We start from the raw sequence: 19466 nt of genomic DNA on the forward strand, positions 1-19466 counted from the left end.
ACTCCCAATTCTCATTTTCCTTAACCTTTCCAGCACAAAAGTATGTGCAGAGTTCCCCATCTTGAAAAAATTTTCTCTGAACTCTGCTAACCCCGCAAGTGACATTCTTTCTCACTCCTTCCACTGGCAAACTTCTCAGAAAAGTGTACATCTGTGGCCTTTGTTTTCTTGCCACCCACAGACTCTCATTAATGACTTACATTGTAATCTGGCTTCAGTCCCCATTACAACTAAAAATCTGTCTCCAAAGTCACCAAATGAACTAACTTCTAGGTCAGTTGTCTTTTCTCAACAAGTTTCATCATCTCCTCTTTTAAAAATACTCATCTCCTAAGTTTGAAAAACACTTCATCCTGTGACTTCTGGAACTCCTCTGTGGGCTCACTTTGTTTGGACTCCTTTCTTCCTCTACCCCACCCATCTAACTCAATGGAGACATATGCCAAGGCTCAGCCCTTGGCTTTTAGTTGTTTCTTTTTTAATACCCTCATCTTATCCGCTAGCCTCGTATCAATGTTTCTGGTCCAAATTCCCAGACTGTAACTGCCTCCTGGCTTCAATTCTATTGTTCTATTATACAGTTAATATTTTCACTTGTAATGAGTGACACTCAAATTCAACATATTTAACAGTGAATTTATCTGTTGCTCAAATTAGTTATACTTCTGAATGTACTTAAATATATATATATAGTCTTATTTTTATTTTTGATTAAGCTCAAAACATTAAAATCACCTTTTAGTCTTTCATCTGCTCTTCTCTCTCATGTTCAATTAGTCTTTTTTTGAATTGCCTTACATCTTTCCCTTCCTTTTCTTTACAATTTTCACCATGCTAGGTATAAGCCTTTCTTAACTTATATTATCCAGGTACTGTAGTTGCTTTCAAAGTAGTCTTTCAGGTTCTAGCATCTCCTCTTTTAATTAATCCTGCCTGTCACTGCCAAATCAATAGATTCGTTAATTAATATTGGCTCTGTCTTAAAACAAGTTGAGGCATACTACAATTTGACATTGTAACTTCACTACTTAAAAGCCCTCAGTGGCTCCTGAGTTGAGTTGGGCTCTTACAGGTTTGGACTTCAAATCTTGGAATGTAAATCACTTCCACATTTCTCTTGCTTGCAAATAAGAAGAATGAGGATACCAGTAGGTGGAAGTGGCTCCCTGATGCCTCCCTAGTCCTTCACAAAGGTGTGCCTGGTATTTGATAGTTCTGGAAATCTCTGTGGAATGAGGAATTTGCTAGATCAGAGAAGCTCAGAACTCCAGTGTTAATCCCTCTTAATCCTTTTGGGCTTATTAGAGGTATACTGGGAGAAGTGGGGAATGTTGGCAAGTAAGCTATTCCATAGTTACATAGTTTTGTGTTCTGCTTATTGTTGTAACATCAGTTCTTCCTGAAGTTTTTCAGTAGAGTAGGCTCAGGCCATGGCCTACCGTAGTTCCATGTAGGATGTCAAATATGGTGTTGTGACCACTTTCCCTTTCTGTGCTCAGAGCAGACATTACTAATCAATCACAGGCTCTTTTCCTAAGCCAGGTTGTGGCTTTAGAATCCTCAACATTTTGTTTTGGCCCTGAGGTAGAGCAATCCATTCCCTACCAATGGGTTCATTCATCCATTCCTTCATTCCACAAATACGTATAGAGCACCTACAGTGGATGGGTACCATCTCTTAGGTACTGGAGATCTCTCAAATAAAAGGCCATGTGTCCATTATTATGGAGTTTACGTTCTTATGGGGGATAAAGGAAATAAACAAGTAAATGAACAAGATAATTTGAGACAGTCATAAGCTCTATGAGAAAACTAAACAGGGTACTGTAGTTGAGAAGAACTAGGGTAACTAATTTGGACAGAGAGATCAGAGAAGGTTAAGGATATGCTTTTTGTCTGGGAGCAGACTGAGGAGAGACAAATGGTTCCACGAAGAGCATTCCAGAGATGGGGCAGGGCAAGTCAAAGGTGCCAAAGCTAGGAATAAGTTTGGCTTGTTCCAAGGACAACTAGGAGGCCAGTGTGGCTGTAGCAGAGTAACAAGCAGGGAGATAGGTAGAAGAGGAGGAAAAGCACAGCCAAGGAAAAGTCAATAGATTGGAGAGACAGCCTACAGAATTGCAAACCATACATCTGATAAGGGGTTTAATATCCAAAATATATAAGTAACTCAAACAACTCAATAGCAAGAAAGCAAAGAACCCAATTAAAGTATGGGCAAAGGATCTGAGTAGATATTTCCCAAAAGGAGAAATGGCCAAATCTGTGAAGACAATGCTCAACATCACTAGTCATCAGGGGAATGCATATTAAAACCACAATGAGATATCACCTCACCCTAATTACAATGGTTATTATATAAAAAAAAGAAAGATAACAGGTGTTGACAAGATAGAAAAAAAGAGAAAATCCTTGTATGCCATTGGTGGGAATGTAAATTAATTTAGCCATTACAAAAAACAATATAGAGGTTCATCCAAAAATTTAAAAATAGAACCACTATGGTAGGGCATGGTGGCTCATGCCTGTAATCCCAGCACTTTGGGAAGTCAAGGTGGACAGATTGCTTGAGCGCAGGAGTTTGAGATCAGCCCAGGCAACATGGCAAAACCTCATCTCTACAAAAAATAGAAAAAATAGCCAGGCATGGTGGTACATGCCTGTAGTCCCAGCTACTTGGGGAGACTGAGGTGGGAGGATTGCTAGAGCCCCAGGGACTTGAGACTGCAGTGATTCGAGATTGTGCCATTGCACTCCAGCCTGGGGGACAGAGTGTTATCATGTCTTTAAAAAAAAAAAAAAAAAAGAATCACCATATGACTCAGCATTCCTAATTCCTATTATGGGTATATATCCAAAGGAAATGAAATCAGTATGCCTAAGGAATATGTGCATTGCTGTGTTTACTGTATCACCATTCACAATAGCCAAGATAATGATTCAATCTAAGTATCCATGAACAAACAAATGGATAAAGAAAATGTGGCATATATCTACTATGGAATAGTCAGCCTTACAAAAAAAGGAAATTCTGTCACTTGTGATGACATAGATGAACCTGGAGGACATTATGTTAAGTGAAATAAGCCAGGCTGTTGCGGGAAGTCAGGGACCCTGAACAGAGGGACCGGCTGAAGCCATGGCAGAAGAACATAAATTGTGAAGATTTCATGGATTTTATTAGTTCCCCAAATTAATACTTTTATAATTTCTTACGCCTGTCTTCACTGCAATCTCTGAACATAAATTGTGAAGATTTCATGGACACTTATCACTTCCCCAATCAATACCCTTGTGATTTCCTCTGCCTGTCTTTACTTTAATCTCTTAATCCCATCATCTTCATAAGCTGAGGAGGATGTATGTCGCCTCAGGACCTTTTGATGATTGCGTTAACTGCACAAATTGTTTGTAGAGCATGTGTGCTTGAACAATATGAAATCTGGGCACCTTGAAAACGGAACAGGATAACAACAATGTTCAGGGAACAAGGGAGATAACCTTAAACTCTGACTGCCAGTGAGCCGGGCAGAACAGAGCCATATTTCTCTTCTTTCAAAAGCAAATAGGAGAAATATCGCTGAATTCTTTTTCTCAGCAAGGAACATCCCTGAGAAAGAGAATGGCCCCTGAGGGTAGGCCTCTGAAATGGCCCCTTTGGGGGCTGCTGTCTTTTACAGTCGAAGATGAAGGGATGAAATAAGCCCCCGTCTCCTGTAGCACTTCCAGGCTTATTAGGATGAGGAAATTCCCACCTGATAAATTTTGGTCAGACAGGTTGTCTGCTCTCAAACCCTGTCTCCTGATAAGATGTTATCAATGACAATGCGTGCCCAAAACTTCATTAGCAATTTTAATTTCGCCCTGTCCTGTGGCCCTGTGATCTCGCCCTGCCTCCATTTGCTTTGTGATAGTTTATTACCTTGTGAAGCATGTGATCTCTGTGACCCACACCCTATTCGTACACTCCTTCCCTTTTTGAAAATTTCTAATAAAAACTTGCTGGTTTTATGGCTCAGGGAGCATCATGGAACCTGCTGACATGTGATGTCTCCCCCAGACACCCAGCTTTAAAATTTCTCTCTTTTGTATTCTTTCCCTTTATTTCTCAGACCAGCTGCCACTTAGGGAAATAGAAAAGAACCCACGTTGAATGTCAGGGGTGGGGGTTTTCCCCGATACAGGCACAGAAAGACAAATACTGCATGATCTCAGTTATATGTGAAATCTGAAAAAGTTGAACTCACGGAAGCAGAGAGGAGAATGATGGTTGCCAAAAGATGAGATGTGGGAGTGGAGGGCTGGGGAGATATTGCTTGAAGGATGCAAAATTTCAATTAGATGGAGGAATAAGCCAAGAGATCTATAGTGCCACATGGTGACTGTAGTTAATAACAATATGTTGTATTTTTGAAAATCTCTAATAGAGTCGATTTTAAGTATTCTTTTTTTCTCTCTTTCTTTCTTTCTTTCTTTCTTTCTTTCTTTCTTTCTTTCTTTCTTTCTTTCTTTCTTTCTTTCTTCCTTCCTTCCTTCCTTCCTTCCTTCTTCCTTCTTCCTCCCCTCCCCTCCCCTCTCCCCCTCCCCTCTCCCCCTCCCTTCCCCTTCCCTTTCCCCCCTCCCCTCCCCTCTCCTGTCCTCTGCTCTCCTCTCCTTTCCTTTCCTTTCCTTTTTTTGAAACATAATCTTGCTCTGTTGCCCAAGCTGGAGTACAGTGGCATGATCTTGGCTCACTGCAACCTCTGCCTCCTGGGTTCAAGCGATTCTCCTGCCTCAGCCTCCTGGGTAGCTGGGATTACAGGTACCCACCACCATGTCGGTTAATTTTTGTATTTTTAGTAGAGACGGGGTTTCACCATGTTGGTCAGGCTGGTCTTGAACTCCTGACCTTAGGTGATCCGCCTGCCTTGGCCTCCGAAAGTACTGGGATTACAGGTGTGAGCCACTGCACGTGGCCAGATTTTAAGTCTTCTTACCACAAAAAAGATATGTATGTGAGGTAATACATATGTTTATTAGCTCGATTTAGCCACTCTACAAATGTGTACATATTTTAAAGCAACATGCTGTACATGAAAATATATATAATTTTTTGTCAGTTAAAAATTAATTAATTAGTTTTAAAAAGAGGAGGTCAGGGAATACTTGTGTATTTTGTTAACTGGACAAATGAAACTCTACTTTCATTTACTCATTAAACAAACACTTGTTTTGTGCTCAGCATGATTCTAGGTGCTGGGACTACCACATTTCAGTCCATTATTTCCTTGCACACAAAAACCGTTTCTTTTCACCACAAATACACTGTGAACATTTTTTTTTTCTTCATTGTTTACATCTCTTGATTCTTTCCCTCCAGGTCTTTGTGTGAGTTTTACTCTTTAAACCCCAGATATTGTCATTTTTTTCTCTGTAAAACTTTTCCAAGCAACTCAAAGTAATTTCTTCTTCTGAATTTCTCTAACAATTATTCTATGGGTCATTTATTAACACAGCATAATCAAATAACTTATTTGTTTTCATCTTTCTTTATCTTTTCTTTAATTGGATGTTGTCTTTGAGCTCAGAGGTTGTCCTCTATGTTTTGAAGTCTCCACACAGCTCATTGTTACCTTGCCCATAGTTGTAGCTCTGCGAAATAAAACTCTGCCTGTAGAAGGTGAATGTCTGTGACCGGTGAGCTGAGAGCTTGTGGGATTGGTGTTCTGTTTGGGTGCATGTGAATCAGTGCATCTCCTTCTGTTCCACTGGTGTTAAAAGGCTCCCATAGTTGTGGGAACACGATAGGAAAGAGAACAGGTGTGAAGGCACGGGATGAAGGAATGTGGAGAATGGAGGAAAAGTTGATCAGATTGACCACTTTTAGTGTTGAAATCATCACCAAAATGAAAGCCAGTAAATAAATTTACAATGTCCTTTTCTTTGATGCATCAATAACTTCACCTTCATGTTCAAAGCACAGCAAGTAATTAATCTCTTATTTGCATTTGAAACCCAAGTTTCAGATGTTTGAAGGTGGTTGTAAAAAATAAAAACCAAAGTAAAGCCAAAATAAATAAAAAGCAGCACTAGGCCGGGCCTGGTGGCTCATGCCTGTAATCCTAGCATTTTGGGAGGCTGAGGCAGGTGGATCACAGGAGGTCAGGAGTTCGAGACCAGCCTGGCCAGCATGGTGAAACCCTGTCTCTACTAAAAATACAAAATTTAGCCAGGTGTGGTGGCACGCCCCTATAATCCCAGCTACCTGGGGGGACTGAGACAGGAGAATTGCTTGAACCCAGGAGGTGGAGGTTGCAGTGAGCAGAGATCACACCACTGCACTCCAGCCTGGGCGACAGAGTGAGACTCTGTCTCAAAAAAAAAAAAAAAAAAAAAAAAAAGCAGCACTAACTGTTATTCACACTTGTGGAACCCAGAACTTAATAACCATGAACAGAACTCTAATAAACAGAAAGTTCTGGAAATAAAGTTTAATCATCATATAATCTTTATTGTTGGGTTAAATGAATAATCATCTGGGAACATGTCTTTGAATGCTTAAAGCTATGAGATGCATGTGCCTATGTGATAGACAAATTTCAGATGTGAAACGTTTAGTTGACTTGGTCCTGCTTTTTAATCACTGCTTTAAAATTAAAAAAAAAATGCTGCTGGTCAAGTAAAAATAGCAATAGATAAAATCTGCCCTGAGCAAACAGACCATACATCAATAAATAAATACTTAGCTTAAGCGATTTTCCATGAGACCCATGAAGCATTTCTAATTGAAACTTAACAAGCTACAACCCAACAAACACTCCAATTTTCAGTTCTAGAAGGGAAATGTGAACTCCATGTAGATGTAGCTTTTAAAATCTAGCTGGAAGAGAGTGTGACAATGAAGTTGTGTGCTGTAATTTTTGAAAATTGCTGAAGTGTCATGGTTTGCTATTTCGTATTTATTGAAAAAATGTAAATGCCACATTTAACAAAATGGCAGTAAGTCTGTTTCAATCTGAAGGCTTAATCTTACTAATCATGATAATATATGCTAGCTGGAGTTGGGAATATTTCATAAAATACTGGAATACATTTGTGCTTATATTTCAGGGGAGTTAATAAAAGCACCTTCATCTGCAACATTTAAAATTTTATTGCCTTTAAATTTGTATGAAATAATGCGGGGAACATAGATCACTGGGAGAATGGATGCACCTCTGTAAGGATCTTAGTCATTCAACACACGTGTAGGGATGAGGAAACTGAGGCACGACTTACTGGATAGGAAGGTAGAGATATTAGCAAGAGCCTTCCCTTGTCTGGGCTTTCTTTCTATCTTTGAGTCACCTTTGCGCAGTTTTTCATTGCACTTCACAAGCCTCTGAGGCGGCAGGGCAGACAGGACACCCCTATTTTATAGACGAAGAAACTTAGGCTTACAGAGGTTTCCTGCCCCAAATCATAAAGGTGGAGCCTAGACCTTCTCAGTCTCCACCAACTGTATCTCGGTTATTCACAATCCTTTCTACCCACATCCAAATGGACACCGTGGCTCTGCAATTTCTGTCAAAAGGGCTCTTTGGCAACAGGAAAAACGTCATGGCTCCATTGTATTGTAGAGGATGGGAATGGGTGTTCCGGCTAAATCCCCCCTCCCCTTTCCCTCCACAGCTCAGATGGCAAATGTGGGACCCAGGGACCTCCCTCTCCAGCAGGGCTGTGCGCACAACTTTGCACAGATTACCTGCTAAGTCAGAGCCGAAAGCTAACACAGGTGCCAAAGGATAATAAAGGTGAATGAGATTTACTCAAAATTGGAAACTTGGTGTTTGGTTTTTCAGGAGAACAATCAACAACTGTGATTTGAAGTTCACCAGGGAATTCTGATAGATCTAATCAAAGACAGAGTGCTGGTTTGAAATGATTAAAAGGTAACAGTAAAAGGGAGAGTAAAACCCCAGTCCCAACGCAACCCATAAATCTACTTTGTCTTCCTCGAAAGAGGGGTGCGCGTGGGGCTAGTCTCCCGGCGATCATCTCACCTAAGCGGGGAATCCCTTTCTCTCAGCACACGGTGAAGTTCCCCCTTGGCTGTCCCACCTGGCCGTCCCTCTAGGATTTCGGCCAGTCCCTAATTGGCTCCAGCAATGTCCAGCCGGAGCTTCTCTGGGCCTCCGAGTGGGAGAAAAGTGAGAGCAGGTGCTTCCCCAACCGCGCGCTCCTCCAGGGCCCGGCAGGATCCCGCGCCCAAGTCGGGGCTAGTTGGTCGGCGCCTTTTCTCCCAGACGAAGCCGCTCCAGGGCTGATCTCGGAGGACGCGCGGCCGGCAAAGAGAATGAACCTGAGCGTCCCCGAAACGTCCTGCGCGGCTCCCGGGAGATGGGAGAAACAGGTGCCTTTCTCCGACGTCCGCTAGCGACGCCTCTAGCACCTTGCCCACTGCCGCGCCCCTCCCGGGGACCTCTGGCCCTCCGCGCCCCCGCCCCCGGTGACAGGGCGGAGGCAGGCCCGGCTCAGGTAATTATTGCCAGCGGAGCCAGCCGGGGAGCGGGGGTGGGCGCGCCGGCGGGGGGCGGGCGGCGCGGCAGGGCGCGGGCATAAAGGGGCGCGGCGCGGGGCCCCGGCGCCTGGCTCCAGCGCAGCATGCCCGCCAGCGCCCCGCCGCGCCGCCTGCGGCCGTCGCCGCCGTCGCTGTCGCTGTCGCTGTTGCTGGTGCTGCTGGCACTGGGCGGCCGCCGCCTGCGCGCGGAGCCGGGCGACGGCGCGCAGACCTGGGCCCGTTTCGCGCGCCCTCCCGCCCCCGAGGCCGCGGGCCTCTTCCAGGGCACCTTCCCCGACGGCTTCCTCTGGGCCGTGGGCAGCGCCGCCTACCAGACCGAGGGCGGCTGGCAGCAGCACGGCAAGGGTGCGTCCATCTGGGACACGTTCACCCACCACCCCTTGGCACCCCCGGGAGACTCCCGGATCGCCAATGTGCCGTCGGGCGCGCCGTCGCCGCTGCAGCCCGCCACCGGGGACGTGGCCAGCGACAGCTACAACAACGTCTTCCGCGACACGGAGGCGCTGCGCGAGCTCGGGGTCACCCACTACCGCTTCTCCATCTCGTGGGCACGGGTGCTCCCCAATGGCAGCGCGGGCGTCCCCAACCGCGAGGGGCTCCGCTACTACGGGCGCCTGCTGGAGCGGCTGCGGGAGCTGGGCGTGCAGCCGGTGGTCACCCTGTACCACTGGGACCTGCCCCAGCGCCTGCAGGACGCCTACGGCGGCTGGGCCAACCGCGCCCTGGCCGACCACTTCAGGGATTACGCGGAGCTCTGCTTCCGCCACTTCGGCGGCCAGGTCAAGTACTGGATCACCATCGACAACCCCTACGTCGTGGCCTGGCACGGCTACGCCACCGGGCGCCTGGCCCCCGGCATCCGGGGCAGCCCGCGGCTTGGGTACCTGGTGGCGCACAACCTCCTCCTGGTGAGTGCGAGGGGCCAGGCGGAGGGCCACGCGGGGGAGACAGAGAGCCCCAGGTGGGGCCAGGGGGAAGTGTGGGAACTGAGATTCCCCCAGACGAGGCTTCACTTGGACACGTGTATGTGGTCACCAGGGGGAAACTGAGCAGCTCTGACTTCCGTTGGAAAGTGAGGAATTAGGAGATAAATCCCTCAGTGGGCACACGAGTGAGTGCCCCTTGGAGCCCATCTGTGGAAAGGAAGTGGGAATCGATTTCAGCAGTGAGGAAAGGAACTCCTTTCTCTGGGTGTAGAGGAATTCCTAGAGGTGATGGCGGGGAGGATTTGCTAGGGGAAACTACAGGAGAGAATGAGCAGGGTGGATGAAGGAAACACGTTTGTTCTTAAGCTGCACAGAGAGAATTACTGTCTGTGGAGATGTCACGAGTTCAGTGTTAATCCAATAAGATCTGTCTTGCTTGTGGCACAAATTCACACTGTTGTGAAAATGTCAAAACACAGCTCCCCGAGAGTCAGCTTTAAACTGTGTTTGGAGGTCCCTTCTGCGGTAGGGTAGGGAACTCTGCTTCCACCAAACTTATTCACCAGGGGTGTGAAGACCACTTTATACAATCTCAAACAAAGCTAGTCATAGAAACACAGAAACAACTGCAGGGTGATATAGATTGTTCTACCACACCTGTATTTCTACAGTGCTCTCTACAGTTGAAAGGGTTCCTCACTTATGACATTGTTAGCCTGATAAAATTAATTGTAACACCCCTGCGCAAAAGATTTTATTAATTTTGACAGCAAGAAATATTTATTATGCCATGGTAAAGTTGTCTCAAGTATTTCTTCCTCCTTTTTTCTCCTTAGTGTTCAAATTTAGGTACCATTGTTTTCTCCTTAGTGTTCAAATTTAGGTGCCATTGTTTTGGGGATTCATTTATAATCATGTCAGTTGTTAGTACACTTTGTACAGAATTTTGTGTCACAATAAAATATTTTATGTACATATATAAACATTTTAATAAAAGTGTTTAAATGTACAGCTTTTGGTACCCAATTTTGATGTCTTGTGGGCCTACTGGAAGACCTATTTTTAAATTTAGAATTCAGCCACATATTCTGAACAAAGTCAGTATGAAAACCATTTCTAAACACTTTTAATTAAAGTCATAGATAATATGGGCAGAGCACTACTGGGATATTGAGGTAACTTAGTGCTCTGAGCTGCTGGTAATGTTGTAATAATGGCTAAATTAGATTTTATGTCAGTTCCACAAAACCTGTTTGCTGCTACTGGCCAGAAAAGAATGTTGGATTTGTTTGGAAACACATTGTGATTTTTGTGATTTCATACTTATGTATGTCTTTTCATAAGGGTACTTTAGAGCAGTGATTCTTACACTCTTTCAATCCTTTTATGGAACTGAAAAACCCTAAAGACCACCAGTGTATGGTTGGTGATAGAAAAACTATGGGAAGAATGGTCTCACTTTTTGAAGAAAACATAAGCAAGTTATCAGTTCATACTGGAAGCAAATAAATGGATCAGCTGGAGGATCTAATAGATCATGCCCGTAAAATCTTTACTTTAGATTTAAATCCTACAAGTTCTATTTTTAGAGTCCCTAGGATAAACTCGTGTATACAAAGTAGTCAGTTGTTATTATAGTGACTTATAGGATCATTTTATTATAAGATAAAGACTTGCATGCTCTCTGGAGCTCTGGTGTTTTAAATAATCAACATGTTTTAGATCTTTGTGCCTACTCGTGGTCCTCTGATTAACTTCTCAGTTATATTTTTCAACACTTAACACAAAAAACTTGCCAAACACTAACCATCCTTCCTAGAAATGCAGTGGACTTTGTGTTTAGAGGAAATTAGTAACAGGTGAATGCTTGATTTTGCTGATGCTGCAAACAAACTGCTAGTTGGTGTAAAATATTAATTTTGCTTTCAAATTTCTTTCAGTTTGGTGTTTAGTCATTCCTGTATCTTATTTAGAATTGAGTTCCCATTGTCAAAGACAGTATCTTGAATGAATTTTGTTGTATGAGATACTTTCATTCTGTTTTCAATGACATTTCTTGGTGTGTATGTGGGGGTCGGGGGAAGGGAGGATAGAAACATTTGAGCTTACCTGAAAAAGATAAAACATATTCTGCCGATTTTGATAACAGGGCATTTTAGCTGGGACTGAGACATTGCTGCTGCACAGACTTAGGGGCCAGTTTTGTTCCGGAATCTGATGTTGGCGAAGGATAAAGACAGGCTAGCACCCTTCCCTCACTCCCTCTGTGTTTCCACTAATTTACAAATGGGCTAAGGAGATCCCGTGGGATGATGGGAAGCTTGACCCCCACCAGAGAGTCGAGAATCATTGATGGCCTGGAGGACATGAGGCAGAACAAACAAATGGCAGGACAAATAATGGAGGCCCTGCTCAGAATGGAGGTCTTGGTGTTCTTTGTGGGTTCCTCATACTGGAGTGAGCCTTGGCAAAAATGGGGTGTGTGTGTGTGTGTGAGAGAGAGAGCGAGGAGAGAGAGAAAGTGAGAGAGAGAGGTCTCCTACAGAGAGCTTGGAGCTCAGGCTGCTTTGCTCATTTGAGTGTAATCCAGGAGGACACACCTTTTCTCTTGGACTTGAAGACCAACTGCTCAGCCTTCACAGCTCTTGAAAGAAAGTTCTTAATGTCCCCCGAAATCAGCACTAGGGACTGAAGTTGGGGAGTTCAGCGCCAGCAGTGCCTCTGAGTCTTTGTTCTGTATATGGGTTCTAAGAGGATTAGAATCAAGTTGGAAATACACGTGTTCCCATTCTCCACCGTTGGCTCCCCTCACCGCCTGAGATTCTTGCAGACATTTGTGCAAGGAACCTGTGAAAAAGACAGCTTCTTTCACATAAGGAAGTAGGGCTAGGAGATATTAATCTGGGCACTGTTGAGCATTAGCGTCAGTGCACAGGTCTCCGCCCATCTGTCTGCAGCGTTTGTTGAAGCCTTCACTTCTTCTCTCTTGAACATTTCCTCAATTTGGCTTTCAGGCCCTGGCTCTCCCTTGCTTCTCCTCTCAGCGCCCTGACAATTCCCTTTTACTCTCCTTTGCTTGTTCTTCCTCACCTTGCCTATAAATAGTGGAGGGCCCAGGGCTCTGTCTAGATTCACTCTAGGCCATTGCTTTGAATACCGCCGCATCCTGATGACTGGATTTTGAGTCTCCACCCAGGTTTCCCTGACCGTCAGACTTGCATAGACAACTGCCTTCTCTACGTGGACATCTAATGGGCATGTCACATCGAACACATCCCATACCAAACTCCTGCTTCCCCTTCTCTGTTATGGTGACTTTACTCTTCCAGTTGTTGGACCCCGAATCTTAACTACTCCCCTTTTTCATATCTTGTTTCTAATCCATCAACAAATCCTGCAGCTCTACCTACCTTCAGAATGTGTCCAGAATCAAACCACTTCTCCCCTTGTCTATGACTATGATGGAGCTGCAAGACACCATCCAACCTTGCCTGGGTAATGGGAAGAGCCTCACTGCTGGGGTTCTTACTTCTGCCTTGCCCCCTGCAGTGTGCCATGATGGATACTCTACAGGGTGACATTATGGGTGGACAGGACAGAGTCCTTGCTTATTCAGATTCCACTTGTTCTTCCAGAGCCAGCTCACACGCTGCCTTGGGCCCCATGCCTGAATGCCATCTCTTGCTTCTATGGCATCCCACGCAGGACTTCACTTTGCTCGGATGCCTCCTCCCACACTCTTCCCTTTAATTAACCATTTGTCTCCCTTTTACCCCTTCGCTAGCTGGGGTAATCCTGTTCACTTCATCTGTATCTCTGAAAGTGGCATCTTGCCCTCCCTTGGTGCTCAGCAAGTGGCTTCTGGTTTACTGAATAGCCCAATTTCACCTTTATAAATTCATGGTACTAGAATTTTCTCTCCTTGTCAGTCTTTCTAGCCACTTTCCAATGGAACAGAGAATACCAAATCCTAATCCGATAAGAAAAAATAGGTAAACATAATGTGGCAGACTCTGATATCTGCACTGAAAATGTACGGTTCATCATCAAATGTATGATTCCATTGTGAAAATGTCCAGTTAAAAGCTATCTGTAGTCACCATGCAGTATTATGAAGTTTTCAGAATAAGGCCAGGTGGTAAAGTCTCCTGGCCAGCTTCAGGAGTATATATTGGAAGGGGCTTTGTTAGCTGGTTGAATTTTTATTCCCCAACTAATTAGTGTGAACGATTTGTCTATATATGCTCAAGTTATATATACTATGCACTTTTGAGAAATACTTTAGAAGTTTTCCTTTCTTTAAAATGTATTTGGGGTTGGGCACAGTGGCTCACACCTGTAATCCCAGCACTTTGGGAGGGGGAGGGGGAGGGTGAGGCGGGTGGATCACCTGAGATCAGGAGTTCAAGACCAGCCTGGCCAACATGGTGAAACCCCGTCTCTACTAAAAGTACAAAAAATTCACCAGGCGTGGTGGCAGGTGCCTGTAATCCCAGCTACTTGGGAGGCTGAGGCAGGAGAATCATTTGAATATGGGAGGCAGAGGTTGCAGTGAGCTGAGATCGCACCATTGCACTCCATCCTGAACAACAAGAGCGAAGCTCCATCTCAAAAAAATGTATTTTGTACATAACTAGAATAATCAACTGGATTGAAAGTTAATATAAATTTTAGAATACTACTGAATTCAATAGTGCATTTAGTCAGAAATAGTTAAAATATCTCCCAAACAGCTTGAATCACTCCTTTTTGAAACACATTGTTTTTTGAAGGTTATGGTCAAGTCCAAGAAAAAATTTAAAAATAGGAAAAGAATTAACAAAATCATTTCAAAATCATAGCAGTGTTTTAACAATGCCAGTTATTTTGAGTTGAAGAAAAGAAGGAAAACGTAAACTACTGAGCATTCAAATAATGTCAATGTGCACTTCTCAGGTGCAAAATGAATGAACACTCAACTGTGCCAGCTGAATATGTAGTAGTCATGGCTTTTGTACATAGAAGCCTTCTGAATTATCTTATATTCTCAAAAATATCATTGCTCTAAACTAGAATTTTATTATAATTAATTTGTGCAAAAGTTATCTTTCAATGAATATTTTCTTTTTAAGGCATAAAGGAAATTTTAGCTGTAGGAGGAGAATAGAATACATGCTTACTGGGAGGACAAGTAATAATAGGTGATTAAAAACACACAGCTTATTGAATTGTCCGAGATCCACATTTTCTCCAGAAATGCAAAGTTATACTTGAAGTCTATATTTAAACAGATAAGCAGAATGTGACTTTTGTATGCTCTATTTTGCTATGTTCTGAGTACGAAGATAACCTGAAGGATGCCTTTTTCCCCGCTTTATCTTGGGGTAAACTCTTACTTACCCTTCAGAGACTTGACTCAAATGTTTTCATTTTGCAATAACCACAGGTAGAATGGATCATTTACTCAGTTGTGGCTCTCTGAGAGCACAGACTACCTATCATATTTATTTTAAAATTTGTAGCGCTTATCTCAGTGCTTGGCACAGAGGAAAGAAATACAATTTTTAATAAAGGCATAAGTGGAGAGGTGAAATACATGTTTCTGGTTTCAACGTGTCCATTTTCTTTCTTGTAAATGGAATATTGCACTTGCAGTGTGCTCTCACACAGTATCTGGGAAGGAATTTTAAAGAGTGAGGAAGAACAGTGAAGATTTTGCTAGGCAGATATGTATGTGACCTTTGTTGATTTCCAGAGCACATATCCCAGTTTCATCCAGTGGACAGGGAAAGAGAGGAAGAGAGAAAAGGTGGCCTCTCAAGTGCCTGACCTGGAAGCTGCACCTATCACTGTCCCTTGAGCAGAACTCAGTCACGTGGTCAAAAGGAGTCTGCAAATAATTGTCCCCTGAGGAGCTGTGTGCTCAGTGAATGATTCTATTATGTTGAAATCAGATGGGAACAGATCATTTAGGAGAACCAGCAGGCTCTACCACATTGCCTAACTCCCAGGCATATTGTGAGAATTAAAAGCACCTTATATATGTCAACATGTTTTGAAAAAATACAAAAAGCTCTACAAAAGTGAGTTATAAATTTATCAATAATAATAGCAAATACTTGAGAAATGGTCCTCTTGACCACTTCAGAGGGAATTAAACAAATGCATTAGACACGGTAGCCACACTTAACTACTTAATCTGCCTCTTCTTTGAAATTATTTCAATAGCATTTGACCAAAAACTATCAAATCGTTTTTGAAATAACCTATTTTACATGAAACATATTATCAAGTATCTTTCTGGATCTAGCTTGGTGGTTAAAGATACATACTAAAGTATATGACTGATATAACTTGATATATTGACTAAACCAAAGATGAATATTGATTGAATTTTTGTGGCCCCAATTTCAATAGATTTTTTATTAACATTTTTTGTTTGAAGTACAGATGTCACATCATCCATGAACCGGTATCATTATAGCTCGATAAAATACTCAAACTGAAAGCAGTGATGTACATTAATTTTAAAAATAATGGTTAAGCAAATGTTATTTCCATGTCTATAAGTGCACTTTTATTTGATAATTAGAATGTTAGAATCAGAAGGAATCTGGAAAATCCCAGGTTACACTTCTCCCCGGGACGAACTCCTTACAGTGGCTCTCCTGGGGTCAGTTAGCCTTTGCTTGACCCTTTGAAGCAGGAGGAACTCAGTTCTTCTCAAGTTGCCCACTTGATCTTGTCTTTCATATTGAACCTGCTGCTGCACAGGACTCCTCCCTGACTGTCTCTCTGCCTTCCTAAATTTCAAAGGTTAAAGCAAGTCACTTTTTGACAAGACATCGTTCACATATTTGAAAAGACCAGTGTGTTTCGTTCTTCCTAGATTTTTCTCCTTCATGCTAATGTCTGCTCCAAGAAGACTTGGAGGGGCCTGGACATTTAGTAACATTTCTTGAGAGCTTACCCCGTGGCAGGCAGGTACGGTGTTGAATTCTGAGAATACGAAGGTAACCTTTGAACAGGTGCCTCTGTCTTCTGACGTTTGAGGATAAGGTGGAGGAGAGGAGAGGGGAAAGTCGACATATCTCCCCAGTGAGGAGGGTTTAGGGTTATCTGTGGGACCTGCCTCTGTCTCGTCATCCATCACCATTGTCCTGCTGATGGGTGTAGAGGACTGAGGACGAGGGGTTGGAGTTCTCCCTGCGCCGGACCCTGTAGGGAGTCCAGAGTCCTGGCTTCCGAGGTGGGAGTATTTGTAGGGCTCTTTTCGTGAGGGTCTAGAGGGCGGCTGCAAAGCTGCAGGGGAGGATGGGGGTATGGGAGGCAAGCCTGCTGCCTCTAAGCCCTGTCAGAGCCTCTTGGGGATGCTGCTCCTCCTCCCTGCCTGTCCTCTCTTCTCTTTGGATTTCTCATCATGTGGTCCTCTGTCCTCTGCCTTTTCTTCTATTCAGTGTCCCAAGTTCTTCCACAGTGACCTGTATCCCCTTGTTCCCCTCAGGCCTGTATGCCAGCCCTGCACAGGTGCGGGGACAGTGGTAGGGGCCTCTCACTTCGGGCTCAGCTACATTCTCCCTGAAATTGTCTGCGGTCAAACACAACTCATAGCGTGGACATTTCTCACCAAAAGTACACTGCTTGGGCTGCACGAGAGGTTCAGCTTCCTCCTATCTACCTGGCATGGGCTGTGAGGGGGCTGCTCACCTGGGCGGCCTTTTTACTCCTTCCTGGCCGGAGCTGCCATTTCCAAGTCTCTGCACTGTCAGAGGACAAAGGCTTCTCTCTGATTCTGCAGAGTTGCCCCTTGCTCTAGGAGAATGGCTGGGGTTTAGGGTGGTAGGTCTCAGGTTGCCACAAAAAGAGGGATGAGGTAAGACTCTTGCCCTCATGTCACAGATTAGTAGGGGAGAGGTAGTTGTCAAATAATTACAGTAAGAGAAATAAGTACCTGCTTAGGTACCTATTTCAAGAAAGGAGAGATAGGTTAGCATTTGGGGGAGGTAGTAAGGGAGCAGTCAGGGAAAGCAATACTTGTAAGATCAGAGGCTGGCAAACTTTTTCTCTAGAGGGCTAAGTTTTAGACTTTGCAGCTCCTACAGTGTCTGTTGCAACTAGTACACAGTTCTGTAGTTGTAGCATGAATGCAACCATGGGCAATGTGTTAATGAATGGGCACAGCTGTGTTTCAATAAAACTTTATTTATAAAAATAGGTAGTGGGCCCTGCTGCTGGGCTTGGCTTGCTGGGCACACAAAGTGAGAAGGGCATTGTGCCCTTCTAGGAAACATCCCTTGCAAAGTCAGTGCAGGTGAGACAGTGTGGCCATTCCCACCACAGCACAAGATCCTTTGGAATGCCTGAAGCGTCAGGTGGGAAAGGATGAGGAGCTGGAGAAGAAAGCCGGGGAATTTCCAAGGCCTCTCTTAACATTTGCTGTGCAGAACCAAGCAGTGCCCCAGGTGTTCAGAGGAGACTTCGGTGATTACATTTCTTGTTAGGCACTGAATTTTGTTCATGCCATCCAAGATTGCATTAACAATTTTGACTGTCCCCTTACCACGGACTCAAATGAGTTTGCAGCCAGCTAAAACCTCTCAGGTTTCCCCCCCCTCCCCACCTTGTGAATTGCTGTGAAGCCAGACATCCCTGTCATCTTTTGTAGTTTATTTTCAAACTTTAAATCTTATTAAATTTCATCTTCAATGTGCAAAGATAAGAGGAAGTTTACCACAGATGGTGGTTTATTCTTTAAAACTGGAGGTCACCTAAATGTGTTAAGGTAATCAGAGGAATATTGGTACACTTAGGCAGTGGAATACTAACTGGTTATTAAAATGTTAAAGTATGGTTATTAAAAGGCAGCCCATGGTATGTCTCTGCTGTATGAATAAGTATGTAAAGATTACTGTATAGTTCATGGGCAGGACTGGGCTCTCTCTAGCCTCTGTCCTTCCGTCTCCCCCCAGTGCCTTCTCCCTTGCAGTGTTCCTTCCCTAGCTGCATCCTCAAGACTGGATCTGCCCAGCCAAGCCCCATTAACTCACAGAAGCAAGAGGAAAAAAATAAATTCTTATTAGTTCAATTCCCTAAATTGGGGGCGGCCTATTTCACAGCAATAGGTAACTGACATAGAAGGAAAGGAAATCATGAAATAATTCCAGAAAATTTCCTACAGCTGGAGGATATGCATTTTCATATTGAATGGGAAGAACTGGGGGAGTCAAACCTCTGTGTATTGCAGGGTCTTGCCTCCCAGGGACCTGGGCACCTCTTCAGTCAGTGAGTTATAGCTTGGAAAATTGGCTAAGTCGGGGAACTGTACAAGGGGTCATCACTTTTTATGTAGCCATGCTCTATGAACCATCTTTACAACTCCCTGGCTTCTGGCAGTTAAGCAGCACTCACTGGCCTCTATAACTTCAAGATCTGACCATCCCTGTGGGCAGCAACAAGCCCAGCTCTGTGACACCTCTGCTACCAGCAGACCTGGCCTGGAGAGCGGTGCCCGCACTGAATGTCTCGGTGAGATTGGCACCCCCATGAGCATATTCCTGGTGGTGCAGTGAATGCTCTGTCTCCCTACTTGGGACTTCTGGGAAACACTGTCCTCTGGTGGGTTGTTTGACCTCACATAATACACTGGTTCTTGCATGCCAGCTTCTCTCTGCTTCTTGATTCTTTTATCAGCTGTTAGGGCAACAATGTCAGGCATTTCCGCCTGCTCAGCATTGGGCATTCCTTTTTACAGGCTTCTCAGAGCCACCCTAGCAGCAGCAACTTTACCGTGTCTCCTGGGGTCCTTGCTGTATTGTGAAAACATACTTCTGGAGAAAGTGTTCTCTAGATAATGAATTCTTTCTTGTCCTGTGTTAAGTTCCAGTTCCTTGGTCAAGGACCCCAGTGCTGCTACTCAGGATGGACAGTGCATGCTCCATCTTGAAGCAATATTGGGATATAATATCTTTTCTCCTCTATCGGTCCCAGCTGTCTCCAGGTGGGTGAAGCTGGGACTTAATCGT

At 44.1% G+C, this 19466-nt stretch overlaps 1 protein-coding gene across 2 annotated transcripts in view; it reads left to right on the forward strand.

Moving 5' to 3' along the window:
• The first annotated feature begins 8533 nt into the window (after window positions 1-8533).
• The window catches only part of KL (klotho), a 50535-nt gene continuing 39602 nt past the window's right edge, over window positions 8534-19466 (forward strand). The window contains exon 1 of one of the 2 annotated variants that reach the window (XM_001101127.5): window positions 8534-9447. In XM_001101127.5, coding sequence (XP_001101127.3) covers window positions 8623-9447 — 825 coding nt within the window. In that variant the 5' untranslated portion in view covers window positions 8534-8622. The remainder of the gene's footprint in view (window positions 9448-19466) is intronic. The other variant, XM_077974205.1, reaches the window with a different exon arrangement.

This window comes from Macaca mulatta, chromosome 17, assembly GCF_049350105.2.
Source record: "Macaca mulatta isolate MMU2019108-1 chromosome 17, T2T-MMU8v2.0, whole genome shotgun sequence".
Classification (NCBI taxonomy): domain Eukaryota; kingdom Metazoa; phylum Chordata; class Mammalia; order Primates; family Cercopithecidae; genus Macaca; species Macaca mulatta.